Consider the following 22,470-nt stretch of genomic DNA (forward strand, 5'->3'; position numbering starts at 1 on the left):
GCCTTCTAATTTTATTTCTTTATTAGGTAAATAAAAAAAATTGGGGCATGTTGAACATTTCATTGTAATTTGTAAGTAACAGAATATGTTGGTGCCTTTTGTTTGTTAATTTGTCCCACATGCTTTAGCCCTTTTATTTTCTTTTCATGTTTGTTGTACTTTGGTAGGAACCTTGAGACAATTAGTTGGTTCATTTTTCTTAAAATCAAGACTATTAAACCATATAAGTTCACCAGTAAATTGACATATTTCGTGCCGTGACAATAAAGGTTAGTGTAATATTGACTTCTTTGAATAGCTCAAGTAGTATAGCTAAAGTTGAAACAAGAACATGGCTTCCATGATTAGTTTCAACTTGTGAAAACACATGTACCTATTCTCCAATGCTATTTTTAATTTATTTTAAGATCACATTTGGCCTTAAGATGAATTGAAGGGGGGAAAAGCTTGACATTTTTGTTAGTATAATGATACACGTTTGTACAAAAAATGAAAAATGTAACATGCTAAACATCATGAGTTGAAAGAAAAATAGAAGCAAAAAGTAAAGCATTAATAAATGTTGAGCGTGGTTGAGAATTATTTATGTCCATATAAATAAATTGACTAGTCTCGAGTGTTTGGATTAATCTTCAATATTTTATCCGACATCTATGACAGTTAATAGATATAGAAATATCGAGTAATTTTTATTGGTCTATTTTTAATCAAATAAAAAAAATCGCCTCACTCTTTTAATCCAAATAATTATTAGCTAGCCCCAGTTTAATGTCACAGCTGTTGTATCATATTTATACCACCTTCAATCCTGACATAGAATATGAAGATGCCAATATAAATTTCTCATAAATTTTAAATTTGAAATGAAAATTTATTCAAATATATCTCGTGTGAAACCAAACATATGACTTAAATTATATCAGTATATTCGTTTATTAGTTCACGAATTTAATATTTATCATTTAAAAATATATATCTACTAAATGATTTCATTATTCATATTATAATCTCAAGTATAACTTGTTCACTAATTAAACAATGATGTGTCACACTTGGCCTAACCTATTGGATGTGACTTTGAAGACCTCTTTTATTTGCATAATTAACATGAACAACGTGGGCATCCAAGAAAGTTGATAGATCATCTTCCACAGTTCACACTAGCAATACCCAATATGACCAAAAAGCTTCAAGGGCAACAAACCTTCCAGCTAAGTTTTTGGCCATTCATGAGTGTTCCTCTTCCAACACATTTGGGGCAGGGATTGTCCCCTCCCACACTCACTCTGTATTGAATCACGATTAAATTAAAATCATACATTATACGACTTATTTAAAATGACGTTTCTAATAAAATTTTCTTTATATTTAATACTCAAATCTAAACAGTCTTGTCGTCGATGTACTACAGAGTAATTATGGTGTGTCCCCTCATGCATTAATTTTGGCCTAGTGGGTACAGCCGTACACATTTCTAATTATTTACCTACTCCTTGTACATTTATTTCTATCAAACCCCATTGATACTACTCTCTTTAGTTTTAGTATTTTTAATACTACCGTCTTTGCCAAAACTATCCATAATCCATGTTCTAAAATACTCACGTCATGTGCAAGTATAAATGATGAGAAATAATTAATTATTTCCCCCTCATGTGCCACATGGGTTTAGGTGGTTTTGATATTAATGTTAAAACTGGCACCGAATCGTTTAGGAATTTTGTATTTTCATTATATACTTTATTTGTTGAATTGTTTCTCTCATTTTGAACACAACTAACAGCTTCCTAGAACTCCATAAGTTGTCAGTTGTTACCATATTGTAGGCTGCTTCATCAATTTACTCGTCCTTTATTTTAATTGGACTTGGCACTAACTAAGCATTTAAAGATTAGGGAATATTAAATGGACCGACTGGTCAAGTTTGAGACTACTGACTCAGTTAATAAACTGATCACGGTGATGTAATAATACGATTGTTTCATCCTTAATCAGATATTACGAGTTTAAGTTTTAAAATAAAGATTAAAAGTAGAGGATCAAGCCGATGTATGCCTTAACTGACTACTTTAACCTTCTGGCCCTATAATTCTCATTGGGCCGCATAGATTCGTAACCCAAAATTTCTTCCAATGGGCTTTAGCTTTTTCATGCCTTCCCTTTTCAGTGTTAGCTTTCATTCTTTTGGGTTTCTGCAATGGACATATTACCAAACAATATGTAACAACCACAGCCTGACACTAATTCTAATGATCATTGTCGAAATTAAACTTGTTTATGTCTTCTTTTATGATAGATTTATATTATTATTTATACTCGTAAAATTTTAAAGATCATTTTTTAGCCTTATAAAAAGTCTATTCATCTCAATGTGAAATTAGATATTAAGTCTAACTCAAAACCCAAAAAACTAATCAAAGAGAGAAAGATTGTTCAAGCATTATAAAAACTCTGCCCATCTCATTATCCAACGATGTGAGACTTTTGTTATTTTCCTTAGCATCTATCTCAACAAACTGCAAAAATGAGCAATTTGATATTTTTTTTCCTATTCATGAAGTGCTTTTTCTGCATAAAGTGGATGAGAAGTCCACTCAAATTAATCATAAAGACCCAAAAAGACCATCACTTTAGCTTTGTATATGCGAAAAAAAAATGTGAATTTTATACTCTTTTTACTTAGATTGTGATTAGGGATGTACAAAATCAAATAAAATAAGTAATTGAGTCAAATTGAAAAAACATCGATTAGTGATTTGATTTGGTTTAGTTTGGTATTGAAAAAAAAACGATTAGAGTTGTGTTGATTTGGTTTTAACTAAAAAATCAACCCAAGATTAAATCAATATGATATTATAAATGATTTTAAAATTTTATTTTATGCATAAAAATATTTATTTTGATATAATTTTCAAATATTTCTTATATATATATTTTTATAATTTTTATCTTTTAATAGATTATTTTAAGTTTGAAACTTAGAATTCCGAATAGTCCAATAAAAATTATAGTCCACTAATGTTGATAATTACAATAAAACTTAAATCAAAATCAAATTAATATTAATGCAAAAAGAAAACCAATTAAACACTAAAAATGACAATAATATCAAATATTTGTTCTTTAATTTTTACATTGATTTAGACAAATTAAATACATAATCTACTATTAATTTCCTTTGACATTTAATCATATAACTAATACTTATTAAACTTATGTGGGAGAAGACATAAATTATGATCATTTTCATTATGACTTGTTAATTTGCAATATTTGTTTTTCATTATTATTTTTTTGGTTGGATATTTTAGTGTCATTAATTATATCATATTTTATGTTATTTTCTTAAGAAACACCTTAAATAGTTGTATTTTGATAATACTAAAGAAATGTTTGAAATACAATTAAATAATATGTTTGTATGAATACTTTATTAGAAAAAAATGAAAATTCAAAAAACCCGAAAAAATTTGATATTGAAAAATTTAAATTTTATTGGTTTGATTTATAAATTTTAAAATTCGACACAATAATCCAATTATTTACACACTGTGATATTAAAATAATTTATGTAATGCAAGTTTAGATCTATAATTTTTTCTACTATAGTAGAAAAGGGTAGTTCAACATGCTTGCTTCATTATTTAGGGGTATTTTTGTCTTTTCACATTTAGGGGTATTTTTGTCTTTTCAATTTTCTCTAATGGCTAGGTGTCATCTTGTTGCTTAATCAATTTTTGCCCTTTCACTTTCCTATTGCAAGGTGTCTTTCAATGGTGATCTGAATGTATGCATGTGTTCCTCTATGTCATCCTTCTATTTTCCCTCTACTGATATCACTATTTTCACATCAAAGTTCACACTATTTACCAGGTAAGATTAAGCATGTTTCAATTGAGCTTTTTCACTCATCTTTCTTTCATCAAAGTGAAGTTCCAAATTTCATTTGGCTGTGCGAATGTTCCCTTATTTTCCCATTTGAGATTCTTATTGATGTTGGATTATCCTTTTGGTTGGGTGATTAAGTTTGATTTAGGTGTGTGAATATATGAAATTTGATTTGGGTATGTATGGTATGGAGGTTTATGAGAGATGGATTAGAAGGAATAAAGGTTTTGTGCATCAATTGGACTCTATTGCCAATGGAAGAACTATTTTTTAAATTTTTTTTAAAGCTCTCTGCTTTTATGGTGTGAAAACAAGAATGAAATTGGATTTCATTTTTAATATAGAAATGGTGGATATGTGTAGTTTATAAATTTCATTTCTGTGCCTAAATGGGTTTTTTGTTTCCCTTTCAAAGTTTGTATATTTGATTAGTTTTGTGTTTGTTTGAGCCTTTGTTCATATATGAAAAAATCATATATTTTCACATGCAATAGATTTTGGTTGTCTTTTGTTACATGTATAGTTTGATTTTCTTTATCAAAATTCTTTTCAACTTCCTCTGTTCATATATCGGTTTTCCCCATCTGAATTAATTTTCTGGGTTTTTGTGATGTTCGATTTTTCTTGTGTTTTGGAGTCTTTTTTGGTTCTGAAGCTCATCATTTTGTTCAAATTCCAGCTCATGGACCTTAACTACTACTTCTAGAGTTTGCTATCTGTTTGAGTGTGTCACCATAAAAATTGCTACTCCTTTTAGACAATGCCTTGCTGACCTTCTTCAAATTATTATGTACAATAACCATACGGTCTGGACCAAAGTTCCTTGACCAATTCTGTCTGACTATCTCCCAGAATGTCTCATGTTCCACCCAAAAATTCTTAGTTACTCTACTATCCTCTTTGCAATGCGTTAAGAGAGGTGCATGATTAGATCGTTGCTTAATTAAATGTGCCACTTCCAGGTTAGGAAACATACTCATATCTGATTATGCAAACATTTATTCAGTCTTTTAGAAATGCATGTTTCATCTGATCTACCATTCAATCAAGGAGCATGCTACCAGTGAAGTGACTCCCATATCTGATAATTGACATTCTTTTAGGCAGCAAGAAGTCTTCATTTTCAGCCCACCAAACTTATGATATTCATCCACAAGCACATTAAAATCTTCCCTTACCAACCAAGAAGTTCATATATGAGTAGATTGATCATAAAGTGCATCTCAAAGTTCTATTCTACTGTTGGGATGTTGGACCAAATACCTAAGACAGAAGAATTATCCAACATAAAGTTTGGGTCTTGAAAACAAATAACCAGTTTTAACTCATTGTTTGCCAAAAGTGTAATGGACAAATTCATATAGTGTGTTTACTACAGTTCTAGTGAGAATTATGAAAAATGCTTTATTTTTACGGAAAAATCTAAGGAAAGCTATAGGAAATTAGGAATAAGTCCAAATTTTATGCATAACATTGCGTAAAATCTGTTCAAAAAATTGAACAGATGAATGATAAATCAGCTGGAAATTATCAAACCTTATCAAAGGCAAATGTTCTGTCAATCTGCTTATTAGCTATGTTCTGAATAGCAGAAACTTCTCTTCTACCTTCATTACAGGAAATCACAACTGGTGTATGCAATCTTATCTCATCCTCACTCAACGGCCTGTAAATTTTCACCATAGCTACTCCATCAACAGCACTCAATTAAAATCAATAAATACAACAAACTCGAAAGTACATTCATTTTTACTCACTTGCAACGCAAAATAACTTGCACATTTACACCTTTTTCTTTATCATGCTTCCCATTCACATTCCCTCAAGGAGTTCATATATGAGTAGATTGATCATAAAGTGCATCTCAAAGTTCTATTCTACTATCTCTTGTCATTACTAGCATATTTCTGTAATCTGAGTCGATTGTAATGTTAATACCTGGTCCATGTCCATCATTGCTTCATTCTTGTTCACAATTGTTGTTCTTGTTAAATTATGATTAATAATTATATTGCTTGAAAGTTTTAACACTTTTGACTAAGCTTCATTTTTTGTCTATTACCTAGAAAGAAGATAGAATCTTCTTGATTCACATACTACATGTATGTTTAATTTTTTACTTTTAATTTACTCAAATCTGCACTGTGTAAACCGTGTTCTTGTTCTTGTTCTTGAATTCATTGTTGCAGAGACCCTTTTAAGCTCAAAGGCCTTTCCTGATTTTTCGATAAAGGTATGAGCTCTTTCTTATTATGGTTTGAGTTCTTCATTTGACTTGATGTGGGGTTTAATTTCATACTGTTTCGTTCTGTGTAGTTGGTGAGTTGGTAATTTGTTTTGTTGGTTTAATATTGGGGTTACTTTGTTGATTCTGAGTTTAAAGATTCAAACTTTGTGCTTTTTTGTTTTGTTTTAGGCTATTTTTGTGTATTGTTTCTGCTTAGTTGAGCTGCTGTATGAATTTTTTTCCGATCAATATTTTGCATCAGTGTAAAACAATTGCATTTAGCATACATATCAATAAAGCGAGTTTCCACATTAACATCAACCTGAAACCTGAAGGTCCAGCCTGATAGCCCAGCCATGCGGCATTTGCCAAGCCTCAAATGAGGCAAACTGGCACATGCAGCAGAAGGGATGCCAGAGTTACTGTATTTGGCTTTACACCTTTAAGCTGCATCCTTTGAGAAAATCATAGTGCATTTTAAGTACCAATTGAAATGAAACTGTGGATCATTGTAGTCCAAGTAACCACATCTCTATCGATCATCTTCTCAAAAACCGACCTTGATTTATCCATTCTTCCACACTTGATGTACAACCAGTGAGTGAATCTCTCTGCCCATCTCACCGATTTCAGAAAATACTCTCGAGAATGTCCGTTTCGTTTTGGTATGTGTTTAAGTTGATTAATTACTTAAATGTTGTCCTTTTTATTTCTAGATTTTCAATCACATAATGGTTTAAATGGTAATCTAATTTGTTTTCTATTTTATCCACTCAAAACTACTTCTAAATGTGATAAAAAAAGTTTTCGAGAAGGTCATCCATTTTCTAGAGTTCAATGAGATACTCCTAAATCCGTAGGAGTGACTAACATTTCGTCGATTTCGAGATTGAAAACTATAGCTTCTCTTGAATCTAACTTAATTAGTTTTGATATATGTGATAATTTTATGATAACATGCCATCAGAATTATTATTAAATGGTAAAAGTATGCATGGATTATGTACTTAGCAGTTGCTTACATGGCTGCAACATTGCCACGAAAGGGGTATCTAGCACAGAGATATGAAGGGATCTACTTTGTTGATCAACAAACATGGAATGCTAAAATTATTGATTTTTGATTAGCGGACTACTTCAATCCTGAAAAACAGCATCCTCTTTCAAGTCGAGTTGTCACACTTTGGTAAATAGCTCCACAAAGTTCTACAGATTATGAAATATGTGTTGATCTTTGGAGTGCAGGCTGCCTAATGGCTGAAATGTTTACGAGCAGGCCTATTCTGCCTGGTCTGCGATACCAGCCTCACTTTGGAAAAGTTCAAGTGATTTTTTATAGATGAGAGTTAATTACGTAGATCATCCAGAAGTTAATAACTATCAATGTCTCATCAAAATATAATTGATTCAACTTCTTCCAAGGCTTGTTTATGATATAATAGTTGTTAAAAACGCTCTAGGTAGATTCTATAGTCTCCTATACTTGGAGAGGATTATCGGAGGAAAATGAACTTTCAACTTTCTTCACTCTGCTATATACCTATAGTTATAACATGAGGAGGTTTTAAGGCACTTCCCTGTATCTTCTTGGGGGATTCTAAACGTTCTTTATTATCTGATTTCTCTTTATTTATTTTTTCTCTTTTCTGTTGTCTTTGATTCTTTTATTTGGAACTGAAGTGGTAGTGATTGACCTAACAATAATCATTTCATGTGTACAAGTCAATAAGGACTACAATCTTTAATTGGAGTGTCATTGTATTTTTTTCACTTCTGCAGATATAATACAGCTAAACTTGCAAAGGCAATGTCTCAGAGGTACTATCTAATACTTATTTATGGAATCACTTTTTCGAAGGTTACCTATCCTATAACTCCATGAAGTAGTAGTTTGTTAGAGTATCGGGTCAAGTAGTTTGATTGAAACAAAGGTTCATTTCGTTGGATCTTCATTTGCCTGCAAACTTATTTGTCAATGTGTTTTATTCTCATTTGCCTATAACATTACTGAGCATTCTTTACTGAATTTTAAGAAAATATTAAATGAGAAAAGAATGATGTTTACGCTTTCAGCACTACTCCTAAAAGAACACTATTCCTAAAAGAACTGATAGATATTTATAGATTATCCATTAGTTCAATGAAAGATATTAATATCAATATATATATGACAAGTGTGATGGTAGCAAGATTATTCTCCTTTAGATGGTGTGGTTTTTGGGCACTGCTTTGAAATATAATATAGTTCACAAAATTCAGTCCGGTGAATATTGCAACTTTTCATGTTGTCTTTTTTACAGGGCAAAAACATCTTACAAACTAATTCTAAAGGATCTGTTTCATTGATACAGAACACATGTATCTACTTTTTTAGCAAATTACGTGTATGTCATTTTATACACCAAGCCATGCCATTTGAGTCTTCATACTGCTAAAAAGAAATAAAAAATCAACAAACAAATTGTCATTTTTTCTCGTAAGAAAGACATTTGTGAGGCATAGCTTTGGTAGACCTGTCATCTAACATTTTGTTCCTGATAAAGCAACAAAGAATAACTACAACAATTCAATCGAAACAAATATATGATGAACATTAACTCAGTAATACAGTAAGAAATTATCTCTTCCCCACTTTCTTCTTGTTGTCTCTTAGTAGCTGTGTTTTTTACATGCAGGGTGCAGTGAAGGGCACGAACAAAGCAAATAACACATGTGATGTGTGGACAGAGTACTATGACATGGCGTACACTTTTGGTGCTGATAGCATGGACTTTGCTGCATTGTTATAAGAAATTGACAGGTACTTAAATCTTGCAATCACTGATAAATTTTTAAACAAACCAGTACTATACTCAACATTAACTCCTCCCCATAACTATATACTAAATTCATTTTCCATCTTATTTCACAGGTGCTTTCTGAATGATGCTGATTAATAGTCAAAATGCAGCATTATGTAAATATTGTAGATATCCAACCTAAATAACACAACCATGACAACGAACAAAACAACTGCCAACCATATTTTATATATATATACTATATCTATCCATCTCTCTCTCTTTATCTATCTATCTATCTATCTATCTATATATATATATATATCCGACTCATACATTCTATATGTTTTTATCTAACTAACAAAAATCTTTCAATGCTTGCACGGGCCACCTCTACCTAGTTGTACTAGAAGTTTGACATATACCTTAAATAATAAAATCTGTTAGTCGGGAAGTATTAAGAGCCTGTTTGGCTCAGCTTAAAAGCTGGTCAAACTGACTTAAAAGCTGATTTTTGACTTATTTAGCTGTTTGACAATACTCAAAACATCTTATTTTAAGTTAAAAAAAACTTATTTTAAGTCAAAAGTTAAAAGCTGGGGTAGAGGTGCTTTTTTTTTTTAGCTTATAAGCTGTTTTAAGTTGACCACATTTTTATCTTTTTTTTATTAATATTTTTGTACAATCTCCAAATTACCCATATAACCCTAACATTTCTTTCTTCCATTTTTCCCTTTTCACGTTTGACATAACAACTTCACACTTTTATCCAAACGCATAACTGCTTATTTTAAAAATAAGTTTCAGCACTTTTAAAAGTATTTTTTTAAAGCTGCTTTTATTAAGCCCATCCAAATGGGCCCTAATTCTCATAATAACAATATCTAAAATTAGTTAAATTCCACAATTTAAAATACAAAGAATAAGTAGGTTGTCAAGTTGTCATTCTAAAACAATATTTTGATTAAACATTTACCAAGGATAGAAGGAATTAAACCACCTCTAATAATAGGTAATTTTAGGCAATTCAATATCAACTAAATCTTTTAAGTTTGAATTACTTTATCATATATCAATGAAATATTTTTTAAATTTATTAGAAAAAATGAATTAACTCATAAATTAAATTTTAATAAAATATTTCACGAAACTTAAACACATTTTCTACAATAATCATATTTATTTTTATACTTTTTAATTTTCATTATTTTCTGATTGACTTTCCACTTGAGAAATGAGGAAAAAATGGAGCAAAAGAGAAGGGATATAATTAAAATAAAGATTACAACAAAGGAGTGGATATATTTTATTTTGGGTTTATAAATAAAGGAGAATAATTAATAGTTGTAAGTTGTAACTCAAATCCAAAAGGAATATGAAAGGTTGATATACATTGTTTCTTTTTTTCCCAAAGTTATTTCCGAAAATTAAAAATGTGGGAGTGAAAAGCGTAATGTGTAGACAACGAAGAAAGGAATATATTTTCAAAAATTCCGCTTTCTTTCATCTAACAAACAATTCGGAGACTTTGTTTTTTTTTTTTTCAATCCATAGAAGACATCAGCTTCTCCATTGTTAGGGTTTCATCTGTTTCTTCTCTCAAATCAGGTATCTTCATTTCATAGTTTTCAACCATTCTTAACTTCCGTATCCATGTTATGATTTGAAGTTACCTAGTCTAACCAGTTAATACGTGTTATATTCGCTGATTTTCTTTTTATTTGGTTGCTCGATTGATTTTCAGCTTCAAATGCTTTGTTGATTGATGGAATCGATGTAAATTTGGTGAATTTCACGTTGAATTTTGTTTATTGTGATTTTTTTGACAGGTTTGATTGGTCTACTTTGGAGAATTGTGTTGTGGTATGCGATGTGATGATTTAAGATAGGTATTAGGTTCTGGCTTGATTTTTGGATAGAGCTTTGTTGTTTGTGGTTGGAATTTTGGAAGGTTATATAGCTAAGTTTTGCTGGAAATGAGTGTAGTTGGGTTTGATGTGGGAAATGAGAACTGTGTTATAGGAGTTGCAAAGCAACGAGGAATTGATGTAATATTAAATGATGAATCGAATCGAGAGACACCAGCGGTGGTGTCGTTTGGTGAGAAACAAAGGTTTATTGGTGCAGCTGGAGCTGCATCGGCTACTATGAACCCGAAATCAACTATTTCGCAGGTAAAGAGGTTGATTGGTAGGAAATATAGGGAGCCTGCTGTTCAGAAAGACTTGAAATTGCTTCCGTTTGCGACCTCTGAGGGACCGGATGGTGGCATTTTGATTAATTTGCACTACATGGATGAGAAGCATAGTTTCACTCCTGTTCAAATTATGGCAATGCTATTTGCACATTTGAAGCAAATTGCTGAGAAGAATCTGGAAACGGATGTTTCAGATTGTGTTATTGGCATACCTTCATACTTCACAGATTTACAGAGACGTGCTTATTTGAATGCAGCAGAAATCGCTGGGTTGAAGCCATTGCGATTGATGCATGATGGCACTGCAACTGCACTGGGTTATGGTATATACAAGACTGATTTTTCAGCTGGGGGTCCAACAAATGTTGTGTTTGTTGATGTTGGTCATTGTGATACTCAAGTTGTTGTAGCGTCATTTGAACCTGGTCATATGAAGATATTATCTCATGCTTTTGATAGCGCCTTGGGTGGGAGAGACTTCGATGAAGTTTTATTCAGACATTTTGCTGCAAATTTCAAGGAACAGTACAATATTGATGTTTATTCAAATGCTCGGGCTTCTATAAGATTGAGGGCTGCATGTGAGAAACTGAAGAAAGTTTTAAGTGCAAATCCAGAGGCTCCACTTAATATTGAGTGCTTAATGGATGAGAAAGATGTAAAAGGTTTCATCAAAAGAGAAGACTTTGAGAAGCTTTCATCAGATTTGTTGGAGAAGATAAGCATTCCTTGTCGTAAAGCTTTACTTGATTCTGGTTTGACTGCTGAAAGGATTCATACTCTTGAGCTTGTAGGATCAGGTTCTCGAATTCCAGCTATGGGAAGAATTTTAAATTCTGTTTTCAGAAAAGAACCGGGGAGGACAATAAATGCTAGTGAGTGTGTTGCACGTGGATGTGCTCTTCAATGTGCGATGCTCAGCCCCATATTTCGTGTTAGAGAGTACGAGGTTTGTGATGTGAACTATTACAGTAATACTTGTGATCAATATGGCTGAGTTTCTTTCTATTTCTTAGTCGCATTTTCATTTCTTAGTCCCATTTTCATTTAATTGGCCTAAATTAGATTCAAAGTCCAATATGGATAGGTTTATCCCTCTTCTATGGGGTATTTAGTTTTAGTGACCCGAGATACAAGACCTTCTATGCTCTCATTGGCTGGTTTTACTTTACTTTCTCAATTATGGTGAATATGGTTGTGATGTTAGATGAGTCAAGTTTTCCTTCTCTTTGTTTTTCAATTTACTTCTCTTTCTATCGGGAGTTTGAAGTTCTATGATGTAAAAACTCTATTTGTAGAAACGATCTCTTCTATGGCTATAGAACATTCTAGAATATTCGCTGCTGAAATAGTATTCCTGCAGTTAATTGAACAAATATTAGAAAAACAACCTCGAGTAATGAGTGAAAACATGATTAAATGAAAAATTCATTAGACTAGAAAGACCATGGAGAAATTAAGTGACTTTGCTATCGAAATGGACACTCTAGCAGATGCAGATCATGATGCTGATAAACTACTTCAGAAGACATGAAGCATTGCATAATTCTTTGGACTTCAAAGACCATGGAGAAATTAAGAAACTTTTCTATTGTAATGACCACTCCACCAGATCATGAGGCTAATACACTACTTCAGAAAGCCTAAATGTTACTCCGGGGAGCAACATAGTTGGGTGTTAAAAGACGCATAAAATCAAAAGAAATAATTCATTGAGTTATGAGAACCATACATGTTAATAATTGATAAACCAGAGTTGCAATATTCATCGAGGCAGAGAGCATTCTAGAGAGATTAAATTGAATGAAATGAGGACATGACCTAGCAAATTTGTTGACTTAGTCATTCTTTCGGAGTTGGAGCCAGGCAGGGTGACTGCAGATGTCTTTGAAAAGTAAAAATGAGTAGCTAGATCAACCATATGAGCGGTTCCTGTTGATATCGAAATAATAGACTACACTCTTTACTATGTGTTACCACCTTTTACTTCACTACAGTCATTCTGTTGCTAATTTTAGTGTTTCTTTCTTGTAATAAACTAGAAGTACATTTGAAAGAAGTACAAAGAGGTCTTTTTGGGTAGGGGCAAGGCTGTTCATGTTGCTGTTGTTGTACAAAAATGAGAAAGAATTATTGCGCGTTGGGATAGCTTACTACATCTGTGTCAAAATTATGCCTTTTACAGTTTTACTGCTTAAATAGTTGTCATGCATAGGTACCCAAAGCTTAAAATTCATCTCACAACCACTAGCTTGAAAAGAAACAATACAAAACAATGTTCTTGTGAGCTACTGATCTATTCTTGTAAAGCTTGCATCTTCTTGATACCTTTAAATTAATCTACTTCATTTAAAAAAAAATACAAAGCAATATCCAGAGGATAATAGGAACAAAACATAAGTGTACCAAGTCCTAACTCCGGCATGAACATTGTTTAGTGCATGGCGTTTTATTGAGGTATAGTTGTTGGTTTCATCATTATTTTGAGTTCGGAAATCTTTTATTTACAGATTCAGGATTCGTTTCCTTTCTCCATTGGGTTTGCATCTGATGAGGGCCCAGTTTGCACCCTATCAAATGGCGTATTGTTTCCAAAGGGCCATAGTTTTCCGAGCATGAAAGTGCTCACATTGCAAAGGAGCAACAGTTTCCACTTGGAAGCATTCTACACTAACCAGAATGAGTTGCCACCTGGTGTATCCGATAAAATAAGCAAATATACGGTACAGTGCATTTTTCCCTGATAACTAATATGAGAACTTCTATCCTCTAGTTTTGTTTGAGATTTCTAGATGTATTATATAACATTTGATCTAATTTTCTTGATTATGTTCGGAATGATTCTCGATAATTGGATTACTCTAATCTAGTCATAGCTAAAGTTCTAGTTGTTGAGGTTACAACTTAAGATCTCTATGCATTTGATTTTTTCAAAGCCCATTGAACCACCTTTGAGAACTTACTACAGCAGACAATTGTATCATTTGTCACATATTTGTTCTTCTAACCCAAATTAGTTGTCCACTTCCCTTTTTGGTTTGTTTCCAGTAATTTATCCCTTGAAAGAGAAGTTCTTATCTTGATGGATATCTCAATATGTCTGTATATCATATTCCCGAAAAGGTAAGTAGACATCAAAAGAGAAAGAAAAATTCAATAAGTCAACTATGTCTACAGGGAGTATTAGATATTGTACTATTTCATTGTATGTTTAAATAGCTACATGCACTACCCAGTAGCTTTGCATATTTTATGTCGCAATATCTTGGTGATCTTCTCTATTGAATGAGCCCGCTTGAGAAGGTCCTCACTGAACCACTCCCAGAAGCAGTTTTACCTTCCAACATACAACAACATACCCAGTGTAATCTCACAAGTGGGTCTGGGGAGGGTAATGTGTACTTGGGAGGGTGATGTGTACACAAATTGTTTCTGGTAGACTTTTGCCGTCCAATGTGAGCCCTATAAATAAGGCAAAAAAAATTGAACGTAATATCTCTGCTATATTTGGACAATCTAGGGTATAAAACTGAACCACATGTGTTCATAGCTAATGTACATCAGCCAATTTTGTGATTCAAGATTTTCAAAACTAGACATTGCCGGTGCACACTATGTAAACCTTTGATCCGTTGTACAGTTTGGACTGCTACTTCAGTCTCTTGCATTGCAGATTAGCTACAGAGTCGACGATAATTTGCTGGGTTTCAATTTCTCCGGTTTACTTGAAAGGAACTTTCATATCTGCTGTTATTACCTAAATTAGCATCATGCATGAGAAGGTAAAGAAAAAAGGGATGTCATTGGTACGAACGAAATGTAGTTTTGATAAGCTTTATTGTGACTGAATATATGCAGCTGTGATGATTTATCATTAAACGAGAAAAAAATTATCTTCTGATATTTTGGAGGATTAAGTTCTGGTAGTACATTCACTTTTCTAATAGGTAGAATAATATATAGTTGCTCAAATACCAGAAAATGTTGTATCATGATTTGTTATGCAAACAAACATACGTGTACATCTGTCCACGAATGACTTTGTCTCCCAGAAAAAAACACATTTAGGTGGTTTCTGTGACATTAAAGAAAGTGCAGTAAATTGGAAATCATAATTTTGATGGAATATTGTGAGCAGTGTTTAAATTAACATGGTATTGAGGGATGATGCAAAAAGATGTATTGGTGTTAATTATAGCAGTGATGCAACTTCCTTATTTTCTTAAATATTTGGCTATCATAAGTTTCACTATAAACTCTTTGACCATGAGCGTTATTGGTTTAGTACTGTCAAATGTTGTACTTATCCTATAATTAAAACATGTTCTCAAGGCCTATTGTTCTGCCCTTGCAATTTCATGGGCTCACAATGAAAACTTGTGAAACACCCTTTTCTGCTAAAATGTTCATAAAATTTATTACTGTACATTATAAAATGTGATGAAGTTGCGAAACACCCTTTTTGGTTGCCCTTCTATACTGTTTCAAATATCAGTTAGATTCTCTCGCTGTCTAACTTGGATAATTTCAAGGTTTAAAATAAAAGAAGGAAGTGGCATTCAGGGTTTTAAATAAGGTCATTTGGGCCTTTTGCTTTCAGGAAAGTTTTTGGACATCTGAGAGACTGACTAACACCGAGGTCATATTGGTTTTTGTTGGTGTTACACGAGAATTGGCAAGTTACTGGTCAATGTTTGTGAGTCTTTTAAGCATGCTAAGAAAATGCTCTTCGGGCTAACTCGATCCCAAAGATAGCTCATGAGGTGAGGATTTTTTTTTGTTGTTATGGTGAGGACTGCCTAAAGCCATATAATGAGACAATCAGTTCTCTCAACCAATGTGGATGCCTTAACATCCCTTTGCACACTATCTTGGATATTTGGAGCGTGATCAACATAATATAGGGGTCCAACACTAGGTAAACCAGGAGTAGAGATGAGTCTGAGTCTAATTCCAAGTCTAATACCAGGTTGAATTGTCTGACCTCATTGTTTAAAAGCTTAAGTTATTTGGGAAAACATATTTTTAGTTGCTTAGTTATATTATTTTTCTACACAGTATAAACAACAATAACAAAAGAAAAGAAATCATATTCGTTATAAAGGTTTCAAAATTTTCAATTGAAGGACAGGAAGATGGCTTTCTGCTAGCCTATTTCCCTGAAAGCACACTAACGTGTTGCATGTTAAATGTTATTCTCATGTGGAATATGATCAAAAGACGCCTTTTATTTGGTCTTATTATGCTATCAAGTATCTACCGGGATCTAATCTTATGCTGTAAAAGGAGTTATCCGATGACTGTGTCTTTTTGAATCTCTTTGGTCGGTGAGTCTAGAAGTTGAGAATATTTGTAGCATTAACTTTATTTCTTCCTTGCTTTAGAAGGCAGGTTATGCACCTTCTGCTTCCTTGCTGAATCTCAATGTGCAACAGTTTGAGGAGAATGCTTAACTGTAAAAATAATTAATTTCAGCAGTTTTAGAAACTCAAATTAATGCCAGAGATATGCTGTTGCCAAGTGTCTTAAGAATTTGCAATTAATGCTCTCATCCTTGATGCCAAGTTGACTCCATCAATTTGTCAGTTAATCTCACTCTGTTCTTATTTTTTTTTCAGCTTGGCCCATTCCAGGTTCCTCATTCTGAAAAAGCAAAGGTCAAAGTCAAAATTCAATTAAACCTCCATGGTGTTGTTACAGTAGAATCGGCTTGGGTAAGTGCCAATTTTCATAGTATGGAAATTCAACTGCATTTTGTCATCCCTTCAGCTGATTAAACTTAATTGAATATGTAACCCAATGTTGTTACTGCATTATGTCATCTCTTCAGCTGATCAAAGATCAATCAAGTCATTCTACGTCGGAAAATAATATTGATACTTATGCAGAAAATATGGAGGTAAGCACTCGTGAAGCTTCTGTGTCATGCATAGTTCTGATGATAGTTACTCTGCACATTTTGCTGTATGATACTGATTAGTTAGAACTTATAGTATCTTCTGGTAATTCTTGAAATCACTGCTTAATTTGCGTCCCTTTTTTGGTTCTGTTTGGACCTCAGTATTAAGACTTAAGAGGATTGGTGGTTTTCTTCTTCTTGTTTGTTGGGCACTCAAAGTTACTAGTCGGTTCTCTCTAAAAAGAATGACACAATTACTATTCGGGACTTGAACATTTCTTTCTTTTGTTACTAAGTTGTCAAACATTTTAAATATTTTTTTACTATAAAAATTGTAGATCATTATTCTATTTATGTACTGTTTAAATATATAATCTTATTTAAAAGAGATTAATCTTGCACTTCATCCCATGGAGATTGTTGGTTGAGTTGTTAAGGCTCGAGTAACAACCTGAATATCCTAGATTCAGATTCAGGCTTAACACTCAACATGAGCCCATCTGTTCTAGCCTGTGTGAGCACTGAGTAGGACTACCCCACACTTATGCTTGTACGCTATCATAGGTTGTTCTGTGATTTAGTCGAGTGTGAAGCTGGTTTCAGCACCATCATTTGAAACAGTGTATAAAAGATAGATTCATCTTGTTCTTTGCTTTTCCTGGCCAAACGAAGTAGTCCTCCTCTAGGACGTTAACCTTGTGTAATTTCAAATGGTCGACAACAATCAGAACCCAGGGAACAAATCCTCAAAGATAGCAACAAGTGGCTCAATCAACCTCAATCTAATACCTGACTATACTTCTATACTTGAATTTGCTGAAGATATCTTTAAATAGTTGGTAGAAAATTTTGAAGAAACCATATAGCCGTAGACCTAAATAAATTATAAAATAAAGTATCCCCTCTCTAATTGCTTATGTTTTTAAATGAGGCGGTTTGCATAATTCAACATGACTATCATAATTGGAGTCGCACTGCCACCCCTTAAGGAAAATATTTCCGTGTGCTCGACTCACATAAAAGAATCAGATCTGCATGTGAGGTGGCGTGCTGTAGACCTAAATAACTGTAATAAATAAAACCATCCTTGTAAACTTTTAGATTCGATAGTCATATAACTCAAAGAATAGCACTTCGTATTCAAATTAATTAATATAAACTAGTATATAGTTGTCAGTTTATCTCTTTGGAGTAGGGATGACAATGGGGCGGTGCAGGGCAGGCTGGTGTGGGTTGACCTTAGCCTGCAAATTTTTTAATCCGCCCCGCCCAACATAGCAACAGTTTTCATTTTCAACCCGCCCCACATTATTTTTTAATATTTTCTTTTTATAGTTATGTTTGATACTAAAAAAAATCATGAAAATAAATTCATTTTTTCATTAAGTTGTATTAATTTAATAGGATAGTGACTTAAATTTTTACTTTTTAGAGGTCAATTGGAAAATATGCAAGAAATTGTATTATTTTTATTGAACCATTTTCATTTATTATCTTGAATATTGTAGTAGCTTTAATGAATTTATCTTAATAAGTAATGCTCTATCAATCTATAACATGTAAAAAGTTAAAATTAAGTTTGAACTCACGTAAAAATTATAAAATGACATGTATCGCAATCGCCCCGCCCCATATTAATTAAAAAAATCCACTCCAACCCACCTCGCATCCGACCTGTCCTACATAACCTTAAACCCGCTCCACCCCATTGCCATCCATACTTTTGAGGTTGTAGACTTTTCTGTTAAAAGAAAGAGTCCTCAAGATTGGATGGGCTAAGTTAAGATTTAGAATGGAAGATGGGCGGATGGGGGTGGTAGGTATCTGGAAGTTGTGCGGTGACCTTATAATTTTTTTCAAAAAATATTTAATGAAGACCATAACACAATTTGTTTTACTCAAATTTTGTCAGAAACAACCAGACCTAAAATTGAAATAAATTGAAGTATCTGTACCAAGGTAAGTATTATTAAAAACACTGATGACACCAAGTAGGAAATGTTCCTAACTCAGAGACTGTTTTAGAAAGGCTCTAACAATAAATTAGATCCCAATGGTCACATACTTATACATACAAGTCATTAGTGCTAGACTGCTAGTAGAATATATGCTTTTGTGATTCGTTCAACAAGATACAAGATACTTGATCAATTCAAGTGCTCTATTTGACATTTTTTATATTTTTTGGGCTACAATTTCTTTTACTTTCTCAAAAAAAAAAAACCCCTTCTAAAAAACAGTACAATTTTTTCTTACGAAGATAATGATTTTAAAATATAAAACAGAAGGATTCAAGCTAGTGAATTTTGAAAAATATATATAGTTATTTTGATGATTGACCATCGTACTCAATCAGTAACCATGTTTTAAATGGAGGTTTTGACCTTTTTATGACTGAATTATTTACACATGCCTCACACTTTGTTTTTACTTTTTTGTCATGGTTGCTAGAAAGATTCTGTTTTAAAATTATTTAGAGCTAAGGGATCAGTGTGGTTCATGTTGCTTCGTCTCATCTCTAGTAATTAAATGGGCTTGGACTTTGAACAATTAGGCAAGATTTATGATAAAGTGGAAAAAGTTACCAAGAGCCTTGGTGCTGGTCTGGAAGACCATGGAGGAATCATGTATGGAATCTGCATGTGGAAGTGGTGAAATTGCATTTTCACTCCTCCTCTTTCTTATTGATGTTGCAGTGTTTCCATTACTTTAGTTAGGGCATACTCTAGGGTAATTGATTATTTATTTTCCTTGAAAAGATGTATACTTATCCGATGTCAGCTGATTATAAATTGGTCATAAACTAGGACCCGACACTAGGACATCAGTGAGTTGTTATTCCATTTGTGTGCTATTGTTCTTTGGTTAAAAGGCTTTTGCCTATTTCACATGTGTACCTGGCTACTTGTGAATGGAGTCCTGTGGTTCTTTATGCAGGGAGATGATACAAGGAAAAGTAAGGCCGTTAAGAGACAGGATATTCCTGTCAGTGGAAGTGTTGATGGTGGAATGACCCTCATGGAGCTATCCCAAGCTAAGGAAAAGGAACGCCAGTTAACGGAGCAAGACATAAAGGTGGAGCGAACTAAAGACAAGAAAAACACCCTGGAGGCATACGTCTATGAAACTCGTAATAAGGTATGACATCAAATTTTAAGTCTCATAATTATCTTTGCTTGGAAGACTTTAATTCAAATGATCTGTTTCACACTTTTAAGCCGAGAATATGTCTTTTGAGGATATAACATTTTTATCTTTAAAATATAAAATTTCAAACTGAAGCAGTAGGTTTAGGAGTGATGAATGCATCAATGTGAAATTTTACTTTCTGATTATCCTTTCCTTTACAAGTCATGTTCTTTCAGTTTTCAGTGGGCTGTTGAATTTGGCAGTATCACTTGCATTTATAACTTGTCCTTCTGCATAATTTTGTTTTGCAAATACCACTATGTGACACTCATTACTTTTAGACACATGTTGGAGCTGATACATACTACTTTATCACTATTTAGTACCTTGTCATTTTGTTATGGAAGTTTGTGTCCTTTTCCAGATAGTTTCAGATACACCATTTCTTTAAATTTTGGTTTTGGTTTTAATTTAGTTGTTGTTATCACTTATCAGTATCTGCCCCATTTCCTTTATTTTATGCATCTATTTGAATAGCTTTTGAATACCTACCGGAGCTTTGCTACGGATTCGGAGAGGGAGGGTATCTCTTGTAATCTACAACAGACTGAAGAATGGCTCTATGAAGATGGAGATGATGAGTCTGAACAAGTTTATGCAGAGAAGCTGGAGGATCTTAAAAAGGTTCTTGTCATTTCGTATTAGTTGAAGAATTTAGTTTTTCTTTTCCAGAGCTTATTTTGAAAGTGAGCAACCAACCTTATATTATTAGATGGTGGACCCTGTGGAGCATCGATATAAGGAAGAAGAGGCGCGGGCACAAGCAACACGACATCTATTAAATACCATTGTGGAACATCGAATGGCTGCAGGATCACTTCCAGCCAGTGAGAAAGAAGCTGTATGACCTTGTCTATGTATAACATGCTACAGGTCCTTGTTACATTGTATTAACCTGAATTTTTTTCTTTGCAGGTCACTAATGAATGCCATAAAGCAGAGCAGTGGCTTCGAGATAAATCCCACCAGCAGGAGACATTGCCCAGAAGTGCTGATCCAGTATTGTGGTCTACTGAAATCAAGAGAAAGACCGAGGCTTTTGAAGCGTATGTTTGTCATCTTAAAAACCTGCCTAATTAACATGAATCTTGTTTCCCCACATGGTTGTTAGACATCTTATGATTGCGTGTTTTCTGTACTTCTTTCACCCACAATTAGATTTTCGCACTGTCTACAAAATCATACTAGAACTACTAAGTCTGAATCCCTTCAACATCCATTTCAATCCCTAAAGAACTAGATGTGAGTGACTTTTGAATTTATCCCTAATTTTGATGTAGAAACACTCAACCAAAATCCCTTTTAGTAGTTTCACATGATAAAGGTTGTAATCGAAGATAAGTGTGTGCGTGTGAGTATACATAGGTATACATACCCATCCAGACACACATATATAATTCCACGTGTTTTTCAGACTTAGAGAACATATTTCTCATTTTAAACTGCCTACACTTATCACATACACTTAGAAGAGGCATCAAAGCTAAGCAATTCTAGCCTTACTCCTTAACAAAGTAGTTAGAATTTACTACTGATTGGTTCTTGAATTATGGTTAAGACCAAAATTAGAAGATCCTAGCAAGTGTCTCTTGAGAGAACTGCAGCTTATTAGTTTTGCTGCATCTCGTGTTTTTGAGCATCAACTTTTTCTTTGCCTGATGTGCTACAATATTGTGACACACATTTCAGGATGTGTAAGCATGTAACGAGGCACAAGTCATCGCCCCAAAAGACTGAGGATGGTTCAGGTTTAAACCCCAGAAATAAAAGGGAAGATGGGATGGATGTAGATTAAACTGCATCAGAGACAAGTATGATAGCAGGCATGAGAAATGATCAGATTAGTTGTTACTGAGGCTGGGGAAACACCAGCCACTAGAGGCCTATTGCGAGTTATCTCCGGTATTTAAATCAAATCACATTCTCTATTTTGGGTAGAATCATTTGTTATTTACTCAAATTTCACGTTTCTCGTGATGTGTTATCTTGTGGCCTCAAAATTAATTATTGCAGAGTTTCTGCTGCTATTGTAGTTTTTAACAGCTTATAGGAGGCAGCACATTCTGTACTTGGATATTGAGAAAAAACTAAAGATTTTTCATCCGTTTTGTTCTGATTGTTCTCTATTGTGAGTAGCGCAACAGCCTTAGGGGGTGTTTTGGTTGCGGATAAAGTTAGATAGGAATTGTAATGCAACAATTGTAACACATGGATAAATAATCATTTCATTATCTGGTGCATACGTATTCATAATTTTTGGCAAGTTATGTGAGGTGTTTTATACCCGTAA

The 22,470-nt window shown here is 33.3% G+C and overlaps 1 protein-coding gene and 1 long non-coding RNA gene across 3 annotated transcripts; both read left to right on the forward strand.

The window, feature by feature from the left end:
* The first annotated feature begins 3,724 nt into the window (after positions 1–3,724).
* Positions 3,725–9,187, forward strand: LOC104645801 (uncharacterized). 2 transcript variants are annotated; one of them, XR_740016.4, is made up of 5 exons: positions 3,725–3,873; positions 6,078–6,121; positions 7,895–7,933; positions 8,791–8,915; positions 9,027–9,187. It is a non-coding gene; the product is annotated as an uncharacterized lncRNA (long non-coding RNA). The 2 variants fall into 2 exon arrangements; XR_011214755.1 differs by lacking the exon at positions 3,725–3,873 and adding an exon at positions 3,882–3,927.
* Positions 9,188–10,192: 1,005 nt separating this feature from the next.
* LOC101255159 (heat shock 70 kDa protein 16) lies at positions 10,193–22,443 on the forward strand. The gene is made up of 10 exons (XM_004232669.5): positions 10,193–10,503; positions 10,725–12,041; positions 13,603–13,815; positions 16,711–16,806; positions 16,923–16,991; positions 19,929–20,129; positions 20,658–20,804; positions 20,893–21,021; positions 21,096–21,226; positions 21,870–22,443. Exons 2-10 carry the CDS (start codon positions 10,872–10,874, stop codon positions 21,973–21,975), a joined length of 2,262 nt encoding a protein of 753 aa, XP_004232717.1. The 5' UTR covers positions 10,193–10,503; positions 10,725–10,871; the 3' UTR covers positions 21,976–22,443.
* Positions 22,444–22,470: the final 27 nt, after the last annotated feature.

This window comes from Solanum lycopersicum, chromosome 2, assembly GCF_036512215.1.
Source record: "Solanum lycopersicum chromosome 2, SLM_r2.1".
In the NCBI taxonomy this organism is placed as follows: Eukaryota; Viridiplantae; Streptophyta; class Magnoliopsida; order Solanales; family Solanaceae; genus Solanum; species Solanum lycopersicum.